The sequence below is a fragment of the Cavia porcellus genome, unplaced genomic scaffold (genome assembly GCF_034190915.1).
Source record: "Cavia porcellus strain 051 isolate PalLab524CR breed Dunkin Hartley unplaced genomic scaffold, mCavPor4.1 scaffold_11, whole genome shotgun sequence".
Classification (NCBI taxonomy): domain Eukaryota; kingdom Metazoa; phylum Chordata; class Mammalia; order Rodentia; family Caviidae; genus Cavia; species Cavia porcellus.
In genome coordinates this window covers 55,429,490-55,454,087 of record NW_026947494.1, presented here as the reverse complement: position 1 = coordinate 55,454,087, position 24,598 = coordinate 55,429,490, and the positions used below count along the sequence as shown (strand labels likewise).

Here is a 24,598-nt window from a genome sequence, read left to right as displayed (position 1 = left end):
TTCAAAAGGGGGTGGGGGATACTGCCATGCTGCACAGGCCTACTTGACAATCCTATGTGTGGTACAGAAAAGTCTTAGACCCTCAGAGATCTCAGAGAGGTAACTTTATAAAACAACATGTTAAAAAGTATGCATGTGTATTTACACAAAAGAAACAACTCACCTAAATCTCACAGTGAAGTCCCCATTGCAGAAAATCAGAGAAAGAAATCTGAAAACCCACAAGTCTTTGCCTAAGTTCCTTAGGCCTGACAGTCTGCTGCTACAGAGGGAGACAGAACAGAGCCGAAGTCTCTGGAGTTGGTATGGCAGAGGTGTCAGCAGAGATGCTAAGGAGAAGTCATGAGGGAACTCGCCCCTCTGTGGGTCCTGCAAGGGCCCCATAGGGCCCAACTTCAGCCATGCCATAGGGCAGAGAAAACAATACAGAATTCAGCGGGCTCACATGCCTACTGGGTAATGGGTCTATCTAGGGGGTGCCAGTTTCTGCAGCTGGGCTGTTGCTCCCCACACCCCCCAGTGTTCTCATCACTAGTCTCTTTATTGTAGTGAGGTACACTTCGCTCCTGGCAGTGCTGGGTACACGTGGCTGCAGTAGTAAGTCGGGGCTTGAAAGGACAGTTTGCTTTGTTTTCTAAACATTCAAATAACCCTCAAAAAGCACAGTGAAGTTAAGGGTGCTTGGTGAAGTCTGCCCTTTCTCTGACTCCTACTGTGGAAGTTGATGCTAAAGTTCGTATCTCCATAGAACGAAGTGCATCAGATGTCTCATTTCTGATTAAGCTCATGGACTTTCAGAAGCAAAGGCTGCCTCTCAGGCCCTGCTGGTTAGGAGCCTTGATTCTGGTCAGAGTTCACAATCAGTGTATGATCCAAGCAAGCATACGTCCCAAATCCTATGAGTTGTTATTTTCTTAGTTGATCAAATAATGCTAATTTGAGTCAGATTTCTCTTAAGGTTTCTTCTGGCTCTGAAATCCTAGGAATAAAACTTTCAATGTGGACAAATATAATAGCCCACATTATTCTAAACACTTACCTGTCTCAAAACATAGCTTCAGGAAGTCACCTGCGTGCCATGCTGAGAGCTGATGCATTATTCAGCAAAGGAGCCACCATGCACAGGGTTAGATCCCATATGCTGATGACGCATGGCCATGAGAAGCAAGGCTCCTGCAGAAGCCTGCTGTCATCAGGGCTGACCACTGCAGGCTACCGTCAAAGAGTCCCTCAAGGAAATGGGGTCTCTTTCCCACTTCAACACCATTTCATGGCAACAACAGCCCTCAGCAACTGCTACTCAAATGATCTGGCCTTAATGGGACTTCCTCAGTCTTCTTTGTAGTCTTTCACCCAACACAGTAGGACAAAAATAAATGATCTAGAGGTAGAGACACAAAGACATAATTCCTAATGTTTGTTTATTTAACCACATACAATATGTTTTGCCTGCCAAGCAGAGTTACCAACATTTTACTAATATCTATTAATTCTTTAAATAATTGCATGATAGACTTGCAGCTCCATTTTACAGATGAGGAAACTAAAACAGGGAGGTCAAGTGACTTCACAGCTTAAAGGGGTTGCAAATCAGACAGTGTGGCTTCAGCCTAAAATGCTGCTCTGTGATTTCCTATAGATCAACAGACTAGGGCAGGAGGCTCTCAGTGAGAAAGCACAGATACCCGGTGGGCCACTCTACACAATTCTTGACAGGACTGTCCACAGAGAAACCTTATACCCCAATTCCTGAGGGATTCGGATTTGCTAAAAAGTTATTCTAGAAAATATGAAATGGGACCATGCCTTTAAGGGTTCAAAAACCCACTCCACCTTTCCACACCTACCCTTCCACAGTAGTTCTCAGGTAGAAATGCCATCTTAAATTCACCTTGAGAACAGGCTGAAAATGCACAAACATCCTCCTCCAACAGAGCTGATCTGTATTCTCAAGAGGGTTTGCTAATATACACACACGCTTTGATAAAATTCAGCCTCCTTCAGGTAACCTAACTCTCTAACCCTCTCGCCTGGGACAAAACTAAAGTCTTTCTCTTAACTTTCAAAGGTAAAAGTATGAATCTCACATTGTTTCTATTTCCCAGTCTCCTTGCTCCCCAGTTCATAGATGACAAATGCATGCATGATAAGGACTGCTGCAAATACATGCCAAATACCAAACCGACTGTTCGATGAATATATAAATGCAATTGACATTCTTCCCCAGTCTGAAATCCGCTCTTTACTCTGAGGATATATTACACCGTTCTCTTTTTATATAAACATGCCACTTTAAATGCTAATTCAGAAGCAACGCTCAATTTTTTCTTCATTTTGTTTTTGGGTTTCTAGCATTCAAATGATACTAGACTTGTATTTGGCTTCAACAATGGATATTTTGAAGTCTTGCCTTAATATTTGTGGGGTAGAAGGGTACAGAATGTAAAGGAGAAATACATTTATTCTTAAAACTTTTCCAAATATAGCTTACTTGTTCTCTATTTTGCTTGAATTAAATTTTTTTTTCAGGAAACTTTGCCTTCACCTTGCTGAAAATCTCATAAATCTATTTCAAATCAGTTGTAAAACCAAGGTGATTCCTCTCCTTCATTCTAGAAATAATCTCACTTTACTCAAACTACTTTTCCAAATAGCCAGACAATATGTTCTACAGCATGTCAGATCTGATTTTGTCTTTTGGAAAAGGACACAGGCCTATAATATGACAATTACATCAACCCAAGCCAATTAATTACACCATTCCAGCAATTCTTTCAGTTACATTGAAAGTCACTTCCTATCTTGGCTCAAAGTGAGGAATCCTAACCTTAGAAACTAATACAATGCATGCAATTCAATACATCTACTGTAAGACAAAGTTGATATCATCTTTCTCATATCCAGCAGACTTAGTTTCATCCAAAAATCTCCAGTGCCCATCAGGTTTCCATCAGGTTCCTCTGCCTCTGTGGTCCAAAGGACACTATGACCAGTTTCAGTCAGTCTGTCTCTGTCTGTCCCTTTCTTCTTCCCTCCCTATCTGGATCACTCTTATCCATCTACCCATCCTTGGATACTCCTTCCTGCTGCTACCCAAGAAAAGCAAAATTAGAAAGAGGTAAAATATACATACTATCCTCTTTATACATTTATTAATTTATCCACGTAGCACCATGGATCTCAACACCTCCTCAGCTCTCTGCTAGTTTTGGCTTTGGCCAGAGCACCAGAAACATCCTATTAATGGACATCTACTGTGCACAAAAGCATGTGTCTTTCAGTGGAAAACCAAACAGAAAACATCTTCAAGACTCAAATGAATGAGTATCTGGTACCAGGGTACCTGGTTACCTCTTGTGAATAGGGAGGTGGGCTTCCTGGCAGAATTATCATATGATAGCACTTATTGAGTGACCAGCCCTTCTGCTCTAAGCACTTTCACAATGAAAGGAGAGAGTGAATGGAAAGGAACCATAAAAACACAATAGACAATAGACCAGAATATTGTTATAAGATACTGGTATCGCAAGATCAAGAAATTAAAATAAACTAAAACTCTTGAATTGCTTCTTGGGTAATTCTGATCTTCCCAGCAATTTCTCAGCATGCAGAGATAGACTTGCCCAGGACTGCTGTGAACATGAGGAGCTGCCTCTGCCCACAGATCCTGCTGCTGGATGCTCGTTAAAGGCCTCTTGAAAGCACATGTGGCTGAAGAGCATAAAGCTAAGAAACTGCCCAAGTGTCAGTCATTACCTCCACTGAAAGAAAGTGATAATTGCTGGTAATTTTATAGATCCCAGATCTACAGGGCTCTAATGCTCATTATTAAACAAGGTAGAGGAAAGGCCATTTTAAGTAGCAGGGAAAATCTATTGCTAAGAATAGATAGCACAATTTCCTTCTTCTCTGTGTGGAGAAATTTGAAAGACCATTAAAAAGCAGGATGGGAGGAGGTGAGGGAGCTGCTTCAGCCAATTTCCTGCTCCTCTCTCCAGGGTATTAAAACCATCAAGACACTCTGGGGAATTCCATGAAGAAAGAGCCTCTGTCCTGGAGAGCTGTTTATTTAGCAATTAACAAAACACAAAGGGGTCCTTTAAAAATAAGTAATAGCTGCCAGGAACACCTTAGTTTTTGTCTGAACCATCAATTAGCTCAGTCTTGGACTTCTTCAATTTGCCAAAAAGCAAACTCCTCCCAAAACATTTTCCACTTAAAAAAGTCATTTCAGGATGTAAGTTCTAAGTATCCATGAAGCCTCAATAAGAGACCCACAAAACTAGTGTACTTTTACACATACAACTGTTCAGATTAGTTTTTACTAAACCAAAATCAAAATCATATCAAGAATCTGTGAGTCTCACACTGCCATGAATAAGGACTCCATACGCGCCACTCAGCCACAGGATCACTGCGTGTTCCCATGCAGAGACTTCAGCAATCAGCTGGAGAAATGAGGTGGGCATATGCGCTTTGCTGGGGGCTCCTTGGCTGGCAGGAGCAACAGCCTTGTTTTTTCCTGCAAAAAGCCACCGTGGGTGAGTCACTTTGCTGGCTAGTCAGGCAGAGTAGCATCTTTCAAAAAGAGCTAAAACTCCAAAGCAACAAACCTAGTTGGGAAGCTTAATAATATAATGTGTCATTATATCTGAAGTCATGTCATGTGCATCCTTCTGTACCCTCCTGTAGTATATAATAGGGCCTTTCAAGAGTAGAAAACTTACCGCAGTTTCTTTTCTATGATGTTTAGCATTAACCAATAGGTGTTTGCAAGGGCAGATCTTCCAACTATGAAAAATTACACTCCTGTGGGTCAGTCTTGCCCCATGTGCACACATGTGCACACACAGCCCACAAACAAACAGACTCCTCTCAGAAGAAAATACTGGTACATTATGTTCTCTTATACCACAAAAGACCTTCATATAATTTATATTTTTGTATAATTTTCCCCATTCATACTTGGTTAAAACAGTTTGGATTCTACTTTCATATACAATCACTGAGATTTCCAGGAAGAGTATTTCAAGAATGTCAGCATGTGGATGCTTTTAATCTGAGAGCCACTCAAATCTCATTTCTAACATTCCCTACACTGGTATATAACCTTTATCATAAATTTGCTTCCCATCCACACTTTTACACTTTTATTACGAATGTTTTTCAGAAACAATACAACATATTCTTTCACATATTTTAAAATTTTATAATGCAAATGCTGTCTTGCTTCTGGAATATGAGGCCCATTCTATTTTTGATAATTATTGTGATTACTATACACACTACTTTAGTCATTTTACCTACAGTGTAGTACTTATTTATTTTGCTGTGTGATGATTAGAACAGATAGCTGGGGAAATGAAAGTGCATGGAGTTGATAACTGCAGTTCCAAGAAGAATGAGAAGGGAAATGCTGAATGAATCTGCAGTTAAAAACTTTGGTAAATGGTTGTTCTTTCAATGGACAAAAGCAGAAACTGAAATCTAAGTACAGGGAATAGATAAGAACTGGGGCCTTAAAGAAGATAAATGGCCAGAAATCCCAGGGAAAACTGATAGAAGTTACTTGGTTATCTAGTAACATCTTGCCCAGAAAGCATCTGCCTTGACTTGTCTTTTCTACTGCCCCTCCCACTATAAAAACAGTTACTGCTTTTCAACATTTTAAAGTATATAGGAAACGAGGCAGTGTTCATGCTATTTATTTCAAAATGACTGTAAATTGCATATGGGAGTAGGGATTATATTTTTTCTAGACAGAATACAGTTTGCTTTGTAATGCTTTTACTTTATTTATTTATTTTACTATTTTCTCTTTTGGTACTGGGAATTGAACCCAGGGCCTAGCACTTGCCAGGCAAGCGCTGTACCACCTAGCTACATCCCTGGCCCAGTGCTTTTACTTCAAAAAGGGTATTTTCTGTGTTCTTTTATATGTAAGAGCTTTAATTTAAATATAACATGTGATTGTGGATATCAAAATCATCTTCAAGCTTGTTCAAAAATTTTAAACAAAGCTGACAAAACCCATGTGTCCAAATGATGAAAATACAATTTTAAAATGATATCCTTCAAGACACAGAAATAGAAACAGCAGCTGTATCAAAATAAGGTACTGTCTTGCAAAGCACAGCCTCTCTAAAGGCCCACAGAGTCTTGCTGAAAGCCCAGTCACATCATCCTAACCAAAGATGATGGGGACGAGGCACATGACTTCACACAGGTGCTCACTATTAACCTGGGAGAGAAAGGATCAGCAAAGAAGTGGCCCCAGTCTTCAGTCTTTCTAGGAGAAGGCACACAACAATTTGAAAGCATTGATGTAGGTGGTAGCTATGCTGTAAATAAGCTGAGAAGCCAAATGTGGTGGCGCACACCTATAATCCCAGCTCTCGGGGGCTAAGGCAGGGGGATCAACAAGAGTTGGAGACATGCCTGGGCCACATAGTGAGTTCAAGGCCAGCCTAAACTACACAGAAAGACCCTGTCTCAAAAAAAAAAAAAAAAGCTGAGAAATTGTTCCCAGATTTAATAATCAGGTACCATGATGTTGGCTAGCACCAATATCTAATGAAGATGTATTGGTGCTCATGCTTATCACATTTGTATTAAAATCATTCCAGCATTTATTTTGGAAAGTATTTCTTTTTCTCAACATCATAAACAAAGCTCTCATGAGAAAAGCTGTAACTGGCGCTCTGTGTGGTGTTCACTGAAAACGCTGAGTGGCACTGGTTCCAGAACAGCTGGATCAGGCATCATTAATTCTTTGAAGCATATTTGTATGTAACAGAAAATACAAAGTAGCATGTTTACTTAGGGGTTGTTTCACATGGAAACAGTAATTTTAAAACATGTACCAAGAAAGGTAGCTTTATGTTGACACAATGGGCCTTGTTCTATAAACTGAACCACCAATCCATTTTTATTCAACAGATTTTAAGTGACTCATAAAATCCTTTGTGTTACTATGTATTGAAAGCATTGGCTCTAAAAGACTTACTTCATTACCTTTTTTCATTAAAGATTACATTCTGTCAGAGGAATTTAAATATTTTCTTTTTCATCATACATTGTCTCGTTAACTTAGAGCTACCAGCTAACATTAATAGAACTGAGACTTAACTACAAAAGGAAAATAGCTCTTAAGTAGACATAAGGAATTTAATATGCCACTTAGCATTATCTTTATAATAATTATTGAATATATTCCAGAAACCTAAGTGTAATCTATTAGGCTAAAACCAAAGTCCAACCCCAAGTAAAAGTGTAAATAAAAATAGAATATTTGTCTATAAAGATATTTCATGTAATTTTATCTTTATTTTCTCATCTCTGAGTTTTCACTATCATGGGAACAATTCAAAGTTTGAACTCTTCTAACATTAGGCAAAGGAATAGAAAGAAATCAGGTATCATAAATTTGTTAATACAAATGCATTACACGAATCAGTTCAATAAGCTCTAGATCTAATAGTAGAAGGTTAGTTGGCTCCAAGTCTTTATCAATTCAAATGCAAACGTACATAATGGACTCTGTATAAAATCTATAGTATAAAGAACAATTCACAGATTTGCAGAATATACGAGCACTAATTCCCAATTCAGATCAACTTATACTCTCTGCAGACCAAATAATATTTTTGCTTGGATGTATAATGGAAGTTTTAAAAATTAAGAGCCTCCCCTGAGTAAATATGCATGTTGATTGTCCATGAAGAATAAGCCTTAGAAATTATAGTAAAATCATTACTATTTGACTTTTATAAATCAATGTTTTTTTTTTTTGTTTTCTTAATTCCATTAACATTAATCTTCCAATTACCATTGAAGCCTAATGAGGCAGAGCATAATCACCAATGGCACAAAAATGAAAAAAGGAACAAAATAATACTACTTACAGACTTCCTCTTCGGGGGAGACTCAGCTCCTTCTGCAAGACAGAGAGAAAAAAAACACATATAGGAGATGCTACATTAACCTTAGATTACAGGATACCACGTAGATAACATACAGAGTACCATTCTTCATTATGCTTGTCTGATGTTTTCTATGCTAACAAGACTTTCATGCCGTAATTTTATACTGGATCCTTGCTTACACTGTTCTCTTGGCACACTTTGTTTAAGGTACAGAAAGAGTTTATCTGAATTCTGGAGCACCAAAAAATAGCAATCCTCCCAAAGCAGCTACAGTAACATACTGAGTTCTACAGCCCTATAATTGAGCATAAGGACAGTCTGAGGAACCGAAGGACTTTCGAAACAGGAAATTGATATAAGGAGTAGGAGAAATTCTGCAAGATTATAATTAAGTGAAACAAAAAAAGGCAATTAAATCACACTTCTCTCAAAGACAGGAAATTCATGCAAAGTGTTATCCATACCAAATATTATGCCTTATTATTTTAAGAAGGATGATGTGGAAGGTTTCCTTCTGGTATTATTTCTCAAAACAAATATGATTTATCACTTAGGATATTTAAAATCAGTTTAATGAATCTCTAGAAGGGAACAGACAGCCACAACAATTACCGAGGGTTTCACGGTTTTCAAAGGATGCCTTCATTCTTATCTCAAATTAAGATCATTATCTGGTCAGAGAGAGGATATGGGGGGTGACTAAGTAATAAACCAAGCAAACAAAATAAAAAGTCAACCAAACAAAAACAGATTCAAATTTACCTCCACCTACTGACGAAGTTTTCAGGAGCCTAGATACTCAAGTGATTACTTGATGATGATAATTAGAAAATAAGAAGTCCCTAATTTAGCTCAGCGGCATAAGCACCTGCCTTGCAAGCAGGCGGTCGTGAGTTCGATCCCCAGTACCGATAAAAATGAAAAAGACAAAAAAAAAAAAAAAAAAAAAAAAAAAGAAAATAAGAAGCCATGAGTCATCTGATCAGTTGATCTCAAGATGCAGTGCAGTATAAATTCAGAAGACTCAACTAAATTTAGTTTTTCTTTCCTAGAATTCTCTTTTACTCTTTGCGTTCCATTTCAGGCATGCTCTTTTCAAGGTGTTTCCCCTTCAGCTTCTAATTCACCTCACCTGTTCCCTATTGATAGTGGATCCTGAACTGTTTGTGGTAGCAGCAGCTTCAGACAGCACTTCCAAACCGTGTGATTCACTCTAGCACAGCTACAGAAAATGACCCGGAGAGGCTCTGACCAGAGACCAGGAAAGCTCTGTGACATGGGCTTTAAACATAGGCTGCCCTCCTCACTAGCTGGCAGGTAGGCATCCGTGGTGAGCTGTATTAATCCAATCACCGTTTCACAGCAAGAATCAATGACTCTTAGTAGGAGGGGTCTTCTTTCCCGATACCTAACATTTTTTTTTTCTGGGCTTAGAAGGTTGCATGATGAATGCTTTATTTCTTTAGTATTATTGTTTTCTGGTTTTGCTTTTTTCTTGAAGTCTTAATTATTCACAAAAAATTACAGTGTTGCCAAACTTGGCTCCCTGAATCTGAAACATAAATATATCTTCATTTGCTAAAGGCCCTATGACAAGAACATGGTCTTTAACCAAGACTGTTTTCTTAGGAGCTGAAATGCAGATAGAAAAATTAGTTTTGTATTCCACTTTTAAAAAGAAGAGGTAGAGATTTGGGAGTGAGGAGGGGGAAAAAGGGAGACAGGGGGAGAGACACAGAGAATGAGTGAATGACAGCACTCCCTAGACCAGATTGTTTCTTTAGGTTTGGAGCCTAAAGAGGTAACCCTGCTCTGTCCAATAAGCTGATTTGATGACAGCATAGAAGACAACTGAAGTATTATTAACACTGCAAAAGGGGTAAACCAAGTGTTACTGGTGCTAAACCAAGTGTTATTTCAACTGTATATGCAAATAGATCAGTAGGGAGGTTTAAGAAGGAAAAAGCCTCAAATGAATGACCCAAATACCGTAGTTCAATCAGTCATACCCCACCACATGACCTGACCATAACTGATGGCTTTGCTGAGAGAAAAACAAACAAAAAACCTGCTGAAATAGCAAGATAAGGGATAAAAATCCACTGTGTTTTTAATCACAAGTATTTCCAGGACGTCTAGAATTATGAATTATAAACAAGGAGCAAGGTTATGGTGGTAACCTGGCCCTGTTGCTCATGGGGTAGCAGCCGAGATTTCAAAGATGAGGTGCACAGGACACTTAATTGGCTACCGTCAACAACTGACCTGAAGCCACTGCACTAACCAAGCTGAAGAAGCTAATCCACCTGACGGCTGGAATGTCAGACTTGGAACTGGAAACTCAATTTGGTAGCAAATTGGAATCAGATGTGATGGTAATAAAGTGAGAGAAATGAATGCACTGTGGCCAAGACCTGGTGAACAGTCACTGCAAAAGTCTGCAAATACCAGGAGGGTGAAGCAGCTGTGGACTGAGCTGGGAGCAGCTACTGACTGACCTAATGTATGGAGACCACATGCTGATAAATCTGCACCCGTCAGACAAAAGAACAGCATCAGGCATTTTAGCTCCAAAGCCTCCACAGTACTCTGTACAGGTCCCCATTTTCTTTTCTTAATGTCGGGATAAGGTCACTAACACACACTAGATAATTAGATAATACCTGTCCTACTAGTCTGTGTCATAAAAAAAAGTTTGCACTTGGTTTGGATGCAATGTGTTAAATTTTAGTGTCAGGTAAGAATTGAAGGCAGGAAAACAAAAACCAAAAAAGGAGCCAGAAGCATCCATGTGAACGAAACAATATGTTTATTAATTATCACCAGATTAAATAAGTTCTTAACATATAAAATAATCTCTAAAAACTGATGACACGTAGTAACTTTTGAAATTGCTCTTAATTATGGTTTGCTTGATAGTAGATGCTTTGTCCCCTTTCTAAAAGTGTTAGCGGATACTTAAGTTACAAATAAAGGTGAAATAAGATTCATCTGTTTGGGACCGGGGGTTTAGCTCAGCGGCACCAGCACCTGCCGGGCAAGTGCAAAGTCATGAGTTCGATATAGGTACCAAAAAACAACAAAATAAGAGAGTCATCTGTTTTAGAACTCGGCCGTTTTCTTGAGATTCCTTGAGAGAAGACTGAGAAAAGCAGGGTGTATGCCTGTACCCCCACCCCTCGGAGACTGAAACAGGAGGGTCACTTGAGCCCTAAGGGAGAAGGATACCCTAAGGCTACATGATCAGGCAACACAGTCAAAAACTGCCAAAGGGTTTCTCTAATGCAGGAAAAGAATTCATGAAACAGCTGCGATAGCAAGCAAATGTATGTCTTTCCCCAGCCATCCCTGACCTCAGCAGGAGAAAACAACTTGTTTCATTCATGAGGACAACAGAAAAAATGCCAATGATTTTTACGCTTTTTTCACTATACCGTGAAACGCTGACATCAGGTACCCTCGGACATAAGATGAGAAAGACACACCACCCTGCAGCACCTCCCCAATCCATAACTCTAATCATGAAAAAGCATCAGACAAACTTAAATGGAGTCACAGTGTACAAAAATATCCAACCAGGACCCCTAAAACTGTCAGGGCTGTGAAAAATAAGGCCAGATTGAGAAACCGTTACAGATCAGAGGGCACTAAGGAGATATGACAACCAAATGCAGTGCAGGATTTTGACTGGATTCCAGATCAGAAAGAGGACTGTACTGGAATACCTGGTGATTAAAAGCCTGTAGTTTAGGTGTAAGTAGACATGCCATGGTTAATTTAATAGTTTTAACAAACGTATTAAGGATGTATGTTAAGGGAAACTGGGGGAAAATGCAGGAATTCTCTGAGTTACCCTAAAATATGTCTATAAATTTACAATTACTTTAGAATTATTTTAAAAAATATATCACAAAAAAGGAAGGAAAGAAAAAGACTAAGGTGTGGCAGAGAACATGAACCATGGATGAGATAACAGAGACCAGATATTTTAAGCTTATTGGAAGGTAATGTATAACACCTGTCTTCAGGTGTTTCCCTAGGAATAGTGTAGGGAAGAGAAAGCTATAGCTAAGAACAGCATAGAAATAGTGTAGAGAAGATGGTGAGTAGTCAGGTCCGAGAGCTGATTTTATAAAATTTACAAAGAAATGGAGATGGAACATGGAAGAAGAAAAAGCATCGAAAAGACAAAAATGCCTTGGCCTCTGTAAATGGAGCCTGAAAAAGAAAATTGGGGTTGGGACACAGGATGTTTGAGAAGACTGCTTATGTGAGTAAGTACTGGGCAAGAGCGGAAGCAAAAAGAATTAAGAATTCTTATGTCCAAGTACCCACTCCACATGATGAATGTAACCATGATGTACAGCATAAAAATTAAAGTTAAAATGTTGGAAGTACTATATCCACAGGTGTCAAAGTGTACAAAATTTGACATAGTGGACAATCTGCTCTCAACCCTTATGTCACAGCCACACAGCTCTGCTATCTCATGGCCTTCCAAAAGTACAAATGCCAAACACACACACACACAATCACATCACAAAAAGAAGTCAGGTTATATAGGAATGTCAAATAGAAGAATCTAAATAGGCAATCAGACCTATGATCCCGGCTTCAGGAAACAGGTCAGAGTTGAAAAGAGATTCTCATCACATAAGACAGGCTCTGGATGAAGAGGAGAAAACAGATGGACCAAGGCGAGGAGATGCCTGTACACACAGTGCATGGACACTGCACCCCGGGAGAGTAAGGAGTTTGTGCTGGACATGGCTAGAGGATACACTAAAGCATTGAGGTTCTTGAAAACAATGGAAAGTAAAGAAGGCTGAGGAGGACAGAAACCTATACTGAGAGCAGATAACAGCCCTTTAAGGCCACCAGGTGACTGAGCTGACGGTGTCAGAAACAGGGCAAGAACTAGGTGATTAAAGCCAGAGACTAGGATCACACTTGAGGACAGCTCAGCGAGGACTCCTCTGCTCAGGGGGGTTTGCACTCCAGGAAGTACCTGTCTGTCCCACCGCTTCTCTAGGTGGCTCCTCGATGGTGCCTGTGAGTGTAGGCATGATCAGCCCCGGTACCTGCCCAACTGGCCGGAGGGTAGCCAAAAGGAAGGCTAGCTCCCCTCACTAGCACAACAGGGGAAGGACCACATTCACTAAGCTTCACATTGTAAAGTTTCTTCTTCAAAGGAAGGTTAAACTGAAAGCTCAGCGACTTGCCTTTCTTCTTCCCGCAACCCCAATTCTCTGAACAAACAGAATGGCAACATGTAGCACACAATCTTTCCACATCACTTTCTAGACACCTGTAGGTTTATAGCTCATATATTTGAGCTTGGGATGGAGCTCAAGGGTAGAGCACTTGCCTAGCATGCATGAGGCTTTGGGTTCCATCCTCAGTGTGACAGTCAATCAAATAAAGTTCACCTGCTTTTCTCCAATATCTTCTCTGCTCAGTCAATGGGGGCTTCTTCCTCTCATTAAGGCTTACTGCAAGTACGCTACACTGACAAACTGTTAATTCGGGGAGAGAGTTTAAAGAACCAAGATGTGCAAGGTAATATATCACACACTACTGGTGATGTATAAGGGAAAAAAACAACATACTAAAATACATTTAACGAGCAGTTGGGGAAACACACACATAAAACAAGAGAACTATCACCAGGTGCAAAATTTTGCAGCATAACCTACATGTGGAAATGCTAATGGGAGAGACCGTAACAGGAGATGAGACAGTACCCCTCAACCACTGGTTCTAAACACTGGCTAATTTGGCTGAAGCAGTGATTCTGAAACCTGGAAACATGTTAATGCCACTGGGGGAGCTTTTAAAAGTGCCAATGCCTGCATATCATCCCTAGGATGGTAGAGAGAATTGTTTCCCTAAGTTGTTTAATAGAGGTTAGTAACTTGAGGTCCCCTTAAGGACTAGTAGTTTGCATAAAGCCTTTTTCCTTTGGATGTTTTTCTTTAGGGAATAAGAGTCTGCTAGGCTGTCATAACAGTAGTGAAGATTGAGTTTTTAGTCACTGCCTTTAGTCATTGCAAGCTGGAAGTGTTGTGGGTGAAGGAAGGTACTCCCAGTGACTGGGGCAAAATTCTAAAACAGAACTCTCCTGACCTTCCAGCGCACAAGTAGCTCATCCAGGGGCCAGATCCCTAAAAAAAAGACTGGGGTGCTTGTTTCCATTCATTTCTGAGTCATTTATGAAGGTAGAAATAACTTACAGAAAAGTTTACATCACAGAACTGGATCACACATGAAAGCTTAGTCCTGAAGCAGAAGAGAAGGCAAAATGATCTTTCAAACAACCTTCAAATATTCCACTACGCAGCTATAAAATATAGAGAGCAAAGGTGAGAATTCAGTGTACGTGCTGATAGAATGCTTGAACATTCAAACCATTCAATCTGTACCAGACTAGTAAAATCTGTGTGGAAATTTGAGGACGTGAAGAGTGCAAGAAAACTTTCTCCTTTTTCAGACTCCGTTTCATTCTGTTTCTATGTTTGTAATCCTAACATGCTTTAAGTATCTATACGAGCTAGTAAAGTTAAAGAAAATCAATGTTAAAAGGCTCACAAAGTTGCTTGCTTTTTTATATAAATTTTACTTAATCTAAACCATATCCTCTTCCTTTGATAAACAGAAAAAAAGAGATAGCTACTTTCTTTTCTTTTTTCAAGTTGCTTTTTTTTTTTTTTTTTAATAAACTCAGACAAATAGCTATTATCCTCAAGACTCTGGCATTGGTTTCAAAAGCCCTTCCCATAGACAAATTTCTGAGTCACAACATGCATGTTCATTTTTGTCTTGTAAGAACTTATTATAAAGTTGGTCAATGAGCTTTATAATAAAATTAACCGGCTCCCTAGGAAGGACACTCAAGTCTTTCCGGGAAATTTCCAAAGGAGATTAGCACAAAGCCAAAGAATGATGGAATCCAAATTTGACCCTTATCACCTACTCCCACTTCTTTGTCCTACACTCCACTGTGAAAATATCAGAGGATGGTTTGTTCGTCTCTTTTTCATTGCTATAACAACACACTTCTAGCCAAGAAACTGCAAAGTGGTTTATTTGGCTTACAGCTTTGGAGGCTGAAAGTCCAAGTCAGCCAGCCTCATTTGTTCAGTCTCTAATAAGGACTTCATGGCAGATGATACCACACCAGTAAGAGCACATGTGGGATCACGTGCTGAAACCAGAAGCCAGAGTGCTCAGCCTCCAGGCTCTTGCCACCATAACTCACTCCTGCGGCCTCCAGGGTCCTGCAAGAACTACACTCACCCCTTCTGAGGTTGACACCTCCAAAGACCCAGGCACCTCCCACTAGGTCCTACCTCTCCAAGTCCTACCACCTCTCAACACTGTACACCAAGTCCAAGTTTCCAACACACAAAACTTTGGGGGACACACTAAACAATCACATCCAAGCTACAAGTAAACACAACCAAGCCACAGAGTGGTAACGTGAGGGACTAACAGAAAGCTAGCACAAGCAGGGAAAGCTGGTGATGATGACGATGACAGAGGTCAGCCTTTCCCCTGAAGAGGAAGAAAGGTAGAGGTGAAAACAGGTATCTTTTGACGAAAAGCAAAGTAAAACTGACGCAGTTTACTTGGAGTTCTTGAAATTTCAGAAACACATAAAGCAAAAATCTTGTGCCAAGGGTGAAGGCAAGGGCATATTTGGGGATTAAAGCAAGCAAAATGGGTTTCCTTTATTCAATCACACACTTTTTAGTAAAGGTCGGCATGGCAGGTGCTATGCCAGGCACTGGGAATAAAGGACTTTACTCACTGTAAAATATAGCGTGAAAAGGCCTGGAATAGAGGTCTTTTCAAAGTATGCAGCGACACAGAGCGGGAGTGGCTCCATTTTCTTTAAGGCAAGTCAGAGCTGCCCCTGGCCCCACAACATTCCCTGCTGTTCATGATGACAGGGCTGATGGAATCAACACCAGCCTCAGGCTCAAGACAAGCTCAGGAAAGTAAGCTAATAACAAAGCTTATTTTCTAGGCCCATGGAATTGGCTCAGAGATGTCTTTTGAATCAATCTTGGCAAAACGTATGCAAAATTATGTTTCCTCAGGGATCCTGGGAAAGAACCTTCTTGACCCATGTCCGAGAGAGATACAGCGAAGGAGTATTAACCCCAGAGAGCTCAAAGAACCCACAAGGACATGCATCAGATGTGGCAAAGAAGGACAGGAAGAAATAAGGTCTTGGGTGATTCCCTTGAAACAATGGCTCTCACTTTGCATATGCCTAGATTTCTGGGATACAAGAACCAATCAAATCTCTTTACTGTTTAAACCAGTTTAACTTGTATTTTCTGTTCCTTGTGAGTCAAAAAGCCCAAAGTGACACAATACCTGTACCTGCGCTTTTCTTCCACAGTCTGTGGAAGTTGGCCAGATAGCCTCAGGGGAGTGGGAAAGGGACTCTGCAGAAGGGAGAATGGACGACATCAGGCGGGGGCAAAGAGCCTGCACACAGCTCCAAGGGACTTCAGTATGACCAGTACAGAGAACAGAAAGAGAACAACAGGGAGGAGCAGGGAGCTGGGCAGGGCCAGATCACGTGTGAGTTTTGGAAGGATTCATTTTTATCTCACAGGCAATGAAGCCTTTAAGTAGGAGCAGATGATCAAAGGATCACACAGGGAGGAGAGTGTCAAATGACCCACAAAAGTACGCATGGACAAGGAGTGTCAGAGAGCAAATTTAGATACTCAGGAAGCATGGCACAGTCAGCACCAAGCACCAGGCAGTGTGAAGGGGCAGCAGAGGCAGGTTAAAGAGTAGTGCATGCACAGGATCCACATTAACTTCTGGAAAAACTAAAATGTCACAGCAGTGCTAAGGACAGGAGCCACTCAGAGAGGAGGAAATAGGGCTGAATATGAAAGCACCAAGAAACTTTCAGCAGTTAAGTGGTGCAAATCTGAAAGTGGAAGAGGAAATAAGAGAACCTTAAGTTAAACCAGAAGGTCCTCAAAGAGCAGGAACATGAGATAAAGTTGCAAAGTAAGATAGGAGCACAGACCGGCCTTCCAGGTCTTGCTTGAATGAAGAGGTAAACATCAACAATGACAAACCCCTCTTCCACTTTAAAGTTTTTGCACAAATATTTGGAACTTATTTCCACTATGCTCACCTATGGGTTTATAATAATAATATCTAACATTTACAACATAACGAGATGTAGGGTTATTGGTAATAATGAATGTGTGTTATTCCCATTTTATAGATGAAAGATAAGGCAGGTACTAGACAGGTCAAGTAACTCTCATAAGTCAAAGAGCTGATAAATGACTTAGCTTGTTATTGAATACACATCTGCCTGGGTCCAGAGTATTTTCATTATTTTCCATCACCAAGTAATGACTTGGTATATTTGTACCACAGACCTCCTCCTACAGGTTACCAAGTTTCATTCATACTTCGTAACACACTGCTCATAGAAAAGACAGCTACAACACAGATCTAAGAAAATTTCACACCTAAATTGTCTTTATAGACTGATTTTATTTGAAGCTAAATCCTGCAAATACATTACTTTTAACACAGTTTTTGTTTGTTTTAGAGTAGAAAAGGCATAGCAAGCCAAATAATCAGCTAACCCCAAGTAAATGAGCAAATGACACAAGGTTCCTCTCCATTCAATTACTATGGTTTTTGATGCTTCCTATCACGTTACACATTTGATGTCAGAAGAGTCAAGCCTGGGAATCAAGACATTTGTACACACTTTGTAATTTCAGTCAGTATTATAAAAAGGGAAGTTTGCCTCAGAAGTCAAAATGTACATGCTTTTCTGTAGGGTTTTGGTGAGTCATAACTAATAGTTATGCTACTAACAGTTCTAGTTTATGACGTGCTTACTATGTATATTAACTGAATTGTATTTGATATCTAAAGGTTAAAAGCTTTCAGTTCACTGTCATAATATATACATTTTCCATGCTCACTTTGTTCTCAAACAACAAAAGAAAGTCTTTCAAGCAAAACTTTCTTTCTTTTTTGAAAATAAGGAAAATAATTTGATCATATTAGAGGAGCTGGTCTTTAACGATGTAAGAAGGTAAAATAAAAAAAAACACATATTAGATCAACTAAACTTCATATGAAGCTGAAGGAAACCCCTATTGAAGTCAATTGTATATTTCATAATGGTAAACTACTGATATTCTAATCCAGAACAGGACTACAGAGTGTCCTTGAGAAGCCTTCTTGCCTTCCCTGCTAAGACTCAGTTCCCTAAATCATGAAATGAGGATAAAACAGCTTATCTCACAGGGTTCCAGGATGATTAATGATAACACACACCCTGCACTGAGCACATCTTCTAAATAGCACCTTAGATATTAGCTATTCCCATTAACTGTAGTACTTTAATTAATTAAGACACACAGGGCACAAGAGCTGTGAAAAAGAAAGCATAGAGGTTAAATTAGTGAACAAGTGTTTGTGAACGGCCTACACCTCCTCCACTTCTGAAGACTGAGTCTGGCCATGGTCCTGTGAAAACAATTTGAAGATACAAAGTAAACAGGGCTTCGCTAAAATCACACACACATACGCACATGCACATGCACATTTCTATGAAATCAAACTTCTTTAGCAGCAGGAGATCAAACACCGATGCTAGAGATTTAAAATACAATTACTTAAAATACAATTACCCTTAAGGCAATGCAAATTTGGAGGTCCTTTAGGATCTCTATGAATTTAAGATTGTCATGAACTAATTTTATGATTTTTCTATTTTTCCTCAGAAAAGACTTCCAAAAACTCTTGATAAATAAGCGTATCAACCCTGTCACTTAACTGTGTTTCTTGTTACTGAGGAACCCCTGTGACCCACAGTGTCTACAGACAAAAAGGCAACACACACAGCTGTGCCCCATGAGGCCACACAATTCTTTCAGGTTTTTCCATCTATTACCAGCAAATTACAGTAAATTCAAAATATTGATCTGCACACCCCTATATGGGAAGAAAGTTACCATCGACTTTTATTGCCTATTGTTAGGTCCAATTCCCCAGAATCAATAAAAGGTACAATGTTCATAAGCTTCTAAAAAGCTAGTTAATATAGTGGATATGAGATACTTTTTTGAGCCACTAGAAATCTATAAGATTCTTCAAGAGGAGGATGGCAAACATCTTCAGTGCTCAAAAGCTTTATTTGATTTTAAAGTCTTCTTGTTACCTAGGAAAATGCCCTGGGAAAGAAGTGAATATCAATGACAGGTAATAAAAACTAAGCAATAGGAAAAAAATGTCACTAACAGATTTTTGCTTTTACCTTTTGGTTCCCCTGCATTCCCACCGTAAAATCATTGTCTAAGAAACAATCATTCAGTGTTGTGATCATTTTTAGAAAGGTTTATCTTAAAACAGATTTAAGATGAGATTTTTGAGAGTGGTTTCCAGGGCTCATCAAAGGAGACTCACACGTCTATAAACAACATTCCAACTGTCACTAATTTAAAGAATCAATACCCTTTTATGAACCAATTTTTAAAAATCAGATAATAATTCAAAGGTTTCATTAAAATTAAAGACAACCTTAATACAAAAAGCAGAAGTCTTTTGTAGAATCAGGAAATAGAATTGTATGAGACTCTTTGACCAGTGACAGTGAATTTACTTGTTGAGATGAATCATTTTTATTTACTAAGGACACCTCACAGTTTATCTAGCAGTTACTATTCTGAAAGCCTATTTTAGTTTAGAAATTTACTGGCAAATCAGCTCAAGGGAGCTCTTGAAGTGCTGTAGGAAGCAAATCCTAACAAGTCAAATTCCTCTGGCCATTCTTCTCTATCTAAATGCAAAAGACTACACTTAAAATGTGCATGTAAAATGGATGAAAGTGATGCAAGATTAACGACACACATATTCAAATAATCAATATTGTGAACGTAAGCCACTAATGGTGCTGAAATTTATTGTGAGGAGGTCAAAGAATAAAATAAACAATTGGATTGCAGGGATGTATTTCGTTTAGTAAGTAAGAGGTCCTATTTGTGAAGAGATAGAGTAGCTGGTATATTTAAAAGTATTTTCTCCAATGTGGCATTTTAAATAACATCAGTTGGCAGAATTCTGGAATTGGGAGCTTCAAGAGTGAAGAACAAGTTTAAGGTAAGATATTCTACCTCCCGCTCTATCACACCTATAAAAACTGTGGCCATCACTGCAATGATAAAAACAAGTTTGTTCTTCAAATGCCAGGCACTGTGTTACACATTTTCTCATGCAGGATTTCATGCAAACCTAAGGTATAGGAAATATTATACCTTTATCTCAAATGGAGAAACCGAACCTTTAAAAAAAAGTTACATATGATTTTCTCAAGGTCAGAGGCATTACATTAAGGACAGCAAAGACAAAAGATGTTTCTATTGTGTATCAGCCCAGAACATTTTGCCAACAAATGTTTTTTATATGAGAAAAATCTCCATTTTTAAAAGCTGCTATTAGTTGAGTTTTCTGTTTCTGGGAACTAAATACATTCCTAATTGATACTTTTCAAAAGTCCTTAATACTAAACTTTGCAAGTCACTTTTGTCACAGTGTATCAAAATGCACACCACATATAACCCTGGCATGAGGACTCGTGTATGTTATTTAAAAGAGAAAATGTCCACAACTAAACGCTCCTTAAATTTAGACTAGGTTCTATGACAAATAAGGGGCTTAGTAGAAACATCGATTACAGATCTGTCGATTTGTTTCCTTTTTCCAAAATATATTTGGGAGGGTTGAGTGTGAGTTAATGACTTTGAAGTTAACCAAAGAGTCTCTAAGCTTAATGGCATCACATTTGTGACAGTTAATTAGCAGAAAATATTTCAGTGTAGGGAGCTTTGGATTTTTTTTAAGCATCAAAAGCAATAAAAGGCTTTAGGGTTTTATAATTGGTTCTTCCCAAAGACTGAATTCTGTTCTTCTGCAAAGACAGAATCCTTCCTTCAAAGTCAGAATGATCCCTTGTGATTTCTGTGAATCACAAGGATGACAACTAGGGTGGACATTGAAATGTGAGACGTAAGAAAAATTTTGTAAGGTAGCCTCTCATTTTCACTAACCAAAATATAAAGGGACTTCTAAGCAGGAAGCCTGTCCCTTTCTCACATGTAAGTGTACCAATGGAGGGATGAGCGTAAGTGTTTTTTTATTTTGGTTCCAATTATATTTATTATCTGTCTTATTCCTTTAAAAAATATAAAGCATACTATGTGCTCACTGCATTTCACAGAAAGGAAATGTTTTTATGTGGAATTTCCCTGGATTACCTTGGAAATCTGAAATTGATAGTCAATTTCAGGTTTACTTTATACAGAATAAAAGTTAAAAACATATAACAATGATAAAAACTGATGATACTACTGTATTAAAAATATTAACAAAGAGGGGAAATCAACTTCAGGACCAGGGAACTCTAAACAATACAAAGTTTCAGGCAGCCTTGATGGACACTCAGTGCCACACTAGATAAAATGATGAATCTTCACCGATGCTTTTAAATAGTTGTTATTTTAATGCTATTTTTAAAAAAGAAAACTTAATTACAGAGTTGAGTGATATATCTATTAGAATATAAAAACAGCTAGACTAAACTTAAAGAATTATATCTTTTAAAGGAAGTATCTAGATGCACAATCCTATATGCTAAGCATCTAAATACATAGTCCTACATGCTAAATTCTACATGCTGGTTAATGAAGTTGCGATCCTATCCATCCTAGGATGACTACAGTGAGGTAGCAAAGCCTCTGACAGGGGTCCAGGCAGTGGCTCAGAGCCTGGCTTAGGAGTCTTCCAGTCAAAGGGAATAGCAGGCTCACTTGAGCATCTTGCTATGGGCTGTGTAGCTTTCTTGCCTCCCTAGCAATTGCAGACCATAGAAACTTATAGTATTGTCGTGGAGATTAAACGAAATAATACATGTAAAGTCTCTAAAAAACTAACTGGCACACTTGGAGCACTCCAATATTAGATTATTCTTCTCAAATATAAATGCACAAACCTGACACTGCACCTAAGGTCTTGCAATTTGAAAGTATAAAATATTCAACTATAGTATATATTAAGTAGTTATGCTGATGTTTCTTTAGAGTACTAAAGGACAGATTTTTTAAAAAGTACTTATAAATTTAAATACTCTCTAAGCTCACTTCAATGAAAGCTTAGAGAATCTATTCCATTCTTATATTAGTGATACACTCAGGTGCTTTCCAAATGAGCTCTGATACGTTAAAACTAACCCCAAATGGATAACCTAGGCAATTGTAATGACTATTTATCAAGCATGAAGTCCATCTCCTAATGTAAAATAAACTTCTTAAAGAGCCAGATTCCATTTTTATCCACACACATGCCAAACATATTGGCATATGTTCCAAGCATTCTATAGCTGTACATTTTAAGCAGACCCTTTTAATCTCACAAGCTATCACTAAATTACAGGAGAAAGAGTATTTCTTGCTATGACCAAGAACAATATGCTAGGTTTCTTTGGACTGTTTGCATTCTGTAATTTTCTCAGTCTACCTTTCATCAATAAATAAGAGTGTTGCTTTAACTAAAAAGTGTGGAAAATTCTGATTGAATTTTCCACTTCAAAGTACACAAAATCATTTCATCTAACATGCTGTGTTAGAAAATCTATGCTCCATTCTGACCTCCTGTTGCAGTCTATTTTAAGTATTGGTGATGTACCGTATCACACTGAATGGCTGGCGAAGTAGAGTAAACATATTGACTGAGAAATGTTTTGAAAACCCCCAATTCCACATAGATCCCAGCTACTGTCAAATCACAAAAATGTTTGCATTCTGTCTGTGCAGGAGCATGACAGAGCTCTAGGAGAAATTCCTGCAATAAATACAACCGGCTACTTGCAGAATACATCATCAAAGCAGGACTGTGCAGGACCAGAGCTGGAGGAGAAATAGAATAAGATTCTGGCCAATTATATGCTCAGAGGTACAGGAGAAAAGACATTATTAACCATGACCTTCCTTTAACCTATTTGCAAGGTTAAAATAAAATTTAGCAGAAAAGATTACTACCACCACTGACAAGGCAAACCTCAGCCGGCAGCCAAAGAACACATGGAAAGAGAGGTAATATATTGATTGACCTTTCCTTCCAATTGCAGTCTAGGCAGCTGGCTGTCTTTTTTCATTTAGGGGATATGACAGCTGATCCAGCTTATTTCCCTGGACCAGTAATCTAGGGCAGTCTTTGGACAAGTTAGGCAGCTGAGTTGAGTACACTTCTACAATTCAGAGCATTACATCATTAACTGTTACCAAGTAGGAAACCAAAAAAAATAATGTTGGTTAAAAAGGCTTTCTTCGGGGCTGGGGATTTAGCTCAGCGGCATAAGGCCTGCCTTGCAAGCAGGCAGTCGTGAGTTCGATCCCCGGTACCGATAAGAAGGAAAAAGACAAAAAAGAAAGGCTTTCTTCCCCCAAAGTACAAGCTTCGTGGGCCCTTACTAGAAGCTATCAAATGTTTCCCAGATGTACGGCTGACAACCCAATATAAATTCTTGTATTCCCCAAAATAAAGAGTAACAGGTTTCACTCAACACATCGTCTCAAAGAGTATTTGAGTCTTTTAAAGAGTCAAAGAATTAAATTTCCTTTGCAAAAGGTTCTCTGTTCAAGTAAGTTTAACAAACACCCATTTATATAATTTGGAGGACTGACCCACTGTAAGATCTCCCCAACACTGCTAGAAACACAAAGACTGTATCTGCTAAGAGCAAGGGCATAATCTACTGTGTGCCCCACATTCATCAGGACGTGAAACATGGGTGAGAGAAGGAAGGACACAATTCAGGCACATATACAGAATATCAATTGAGAAATGCAGGTTCAGACCTACTTTTAGGACAATATAAGAATAACCACAAGGAAAAAGGAGATGAAATTATCATTACACAATATGGCACTTATTATACTTACTAACTTTGGATTACACAGTCTTAAACTGCACTGTGATGAAAGAAGTAAGTGACTACACTGCAATTCAATAAAGTGCTTCCTTGTACACCTCACAGGATCACAGCAACAAATCCAGAGGAGTGAAAACAAGAGCTACAGAAACAAACCCAGGTGTATGACAGTGATCGAATCCCTAAAGCAATAAACACAAGCATAAAAACACATGATTACCATACCATAGGCTACAGTTCATGTGAAAGATAAACCCAGTAACTACAGACCACACCACATCATGTTTATAGCAGTGAAAAAACAGTAGAACTGTCATATTTATCAAAGACCTAGGGAAACCTTTGGGGTTCTTGCTTGTTTTTTTCTACTAGAAAATTTCCTGTTTCTGAGACTTCCATTTGGGATGGAAACATTCAGAAGAAACAGTTGCTTACCGCATAAAACAAAGAAGAAAAGCTAGAAATGTAGCATAAAACAAAGAAGAAAAGCTAGAAATGAAACATACTCCGTAAGGGCAGCTCATTCCTCCTTGCCTTGTCTATGGGAGAGATTCCTTCTTCTCTTGCTGCTCCCCCAGGGTTGAGAGCAGCCATGGGTCTCCTCTTTCCTTTGACAAGCTTAGCAGTTTCATAATTTATTTTCTTAGGTGTACTTATACTCTTATCATTTTGTTTTGTTTTC

The 24,598-nt window shown here is 38.8% G+C and overlaps 1 protein-coding gene across 9 annotated transcripts in view; it reads right to left on the bottom strand.

Annotated features, from left to right (window-relative positions):
* The window catches only part of Mast4 (microtubule associated serine/threonine kinase family member 4), a 541,638-nt gene that overhangs the window by 243,501 nt on the left and 273,539 nt on the right, over window positions 1–24,598 (bottom strand). For 8 of the 9 annotated variants that reach the window (XM_063258271.1, XM_063258276.1, XM_063258273.1 and 5 more), the window contains one exon: window positions 7,905–7,936. In XM_063258271.1, coding sequence (XP_063114341.1) covers window positions 7,905–7,936 — 32 coding nt within the window. Of the gene's footprint in view, window positions 1–163; window positions 460–7,904; window positions 7,937–24,598 lie in introns of those variants that run through there. The other variant, XM_063258278.1, reaches the window with a different exon arrangement.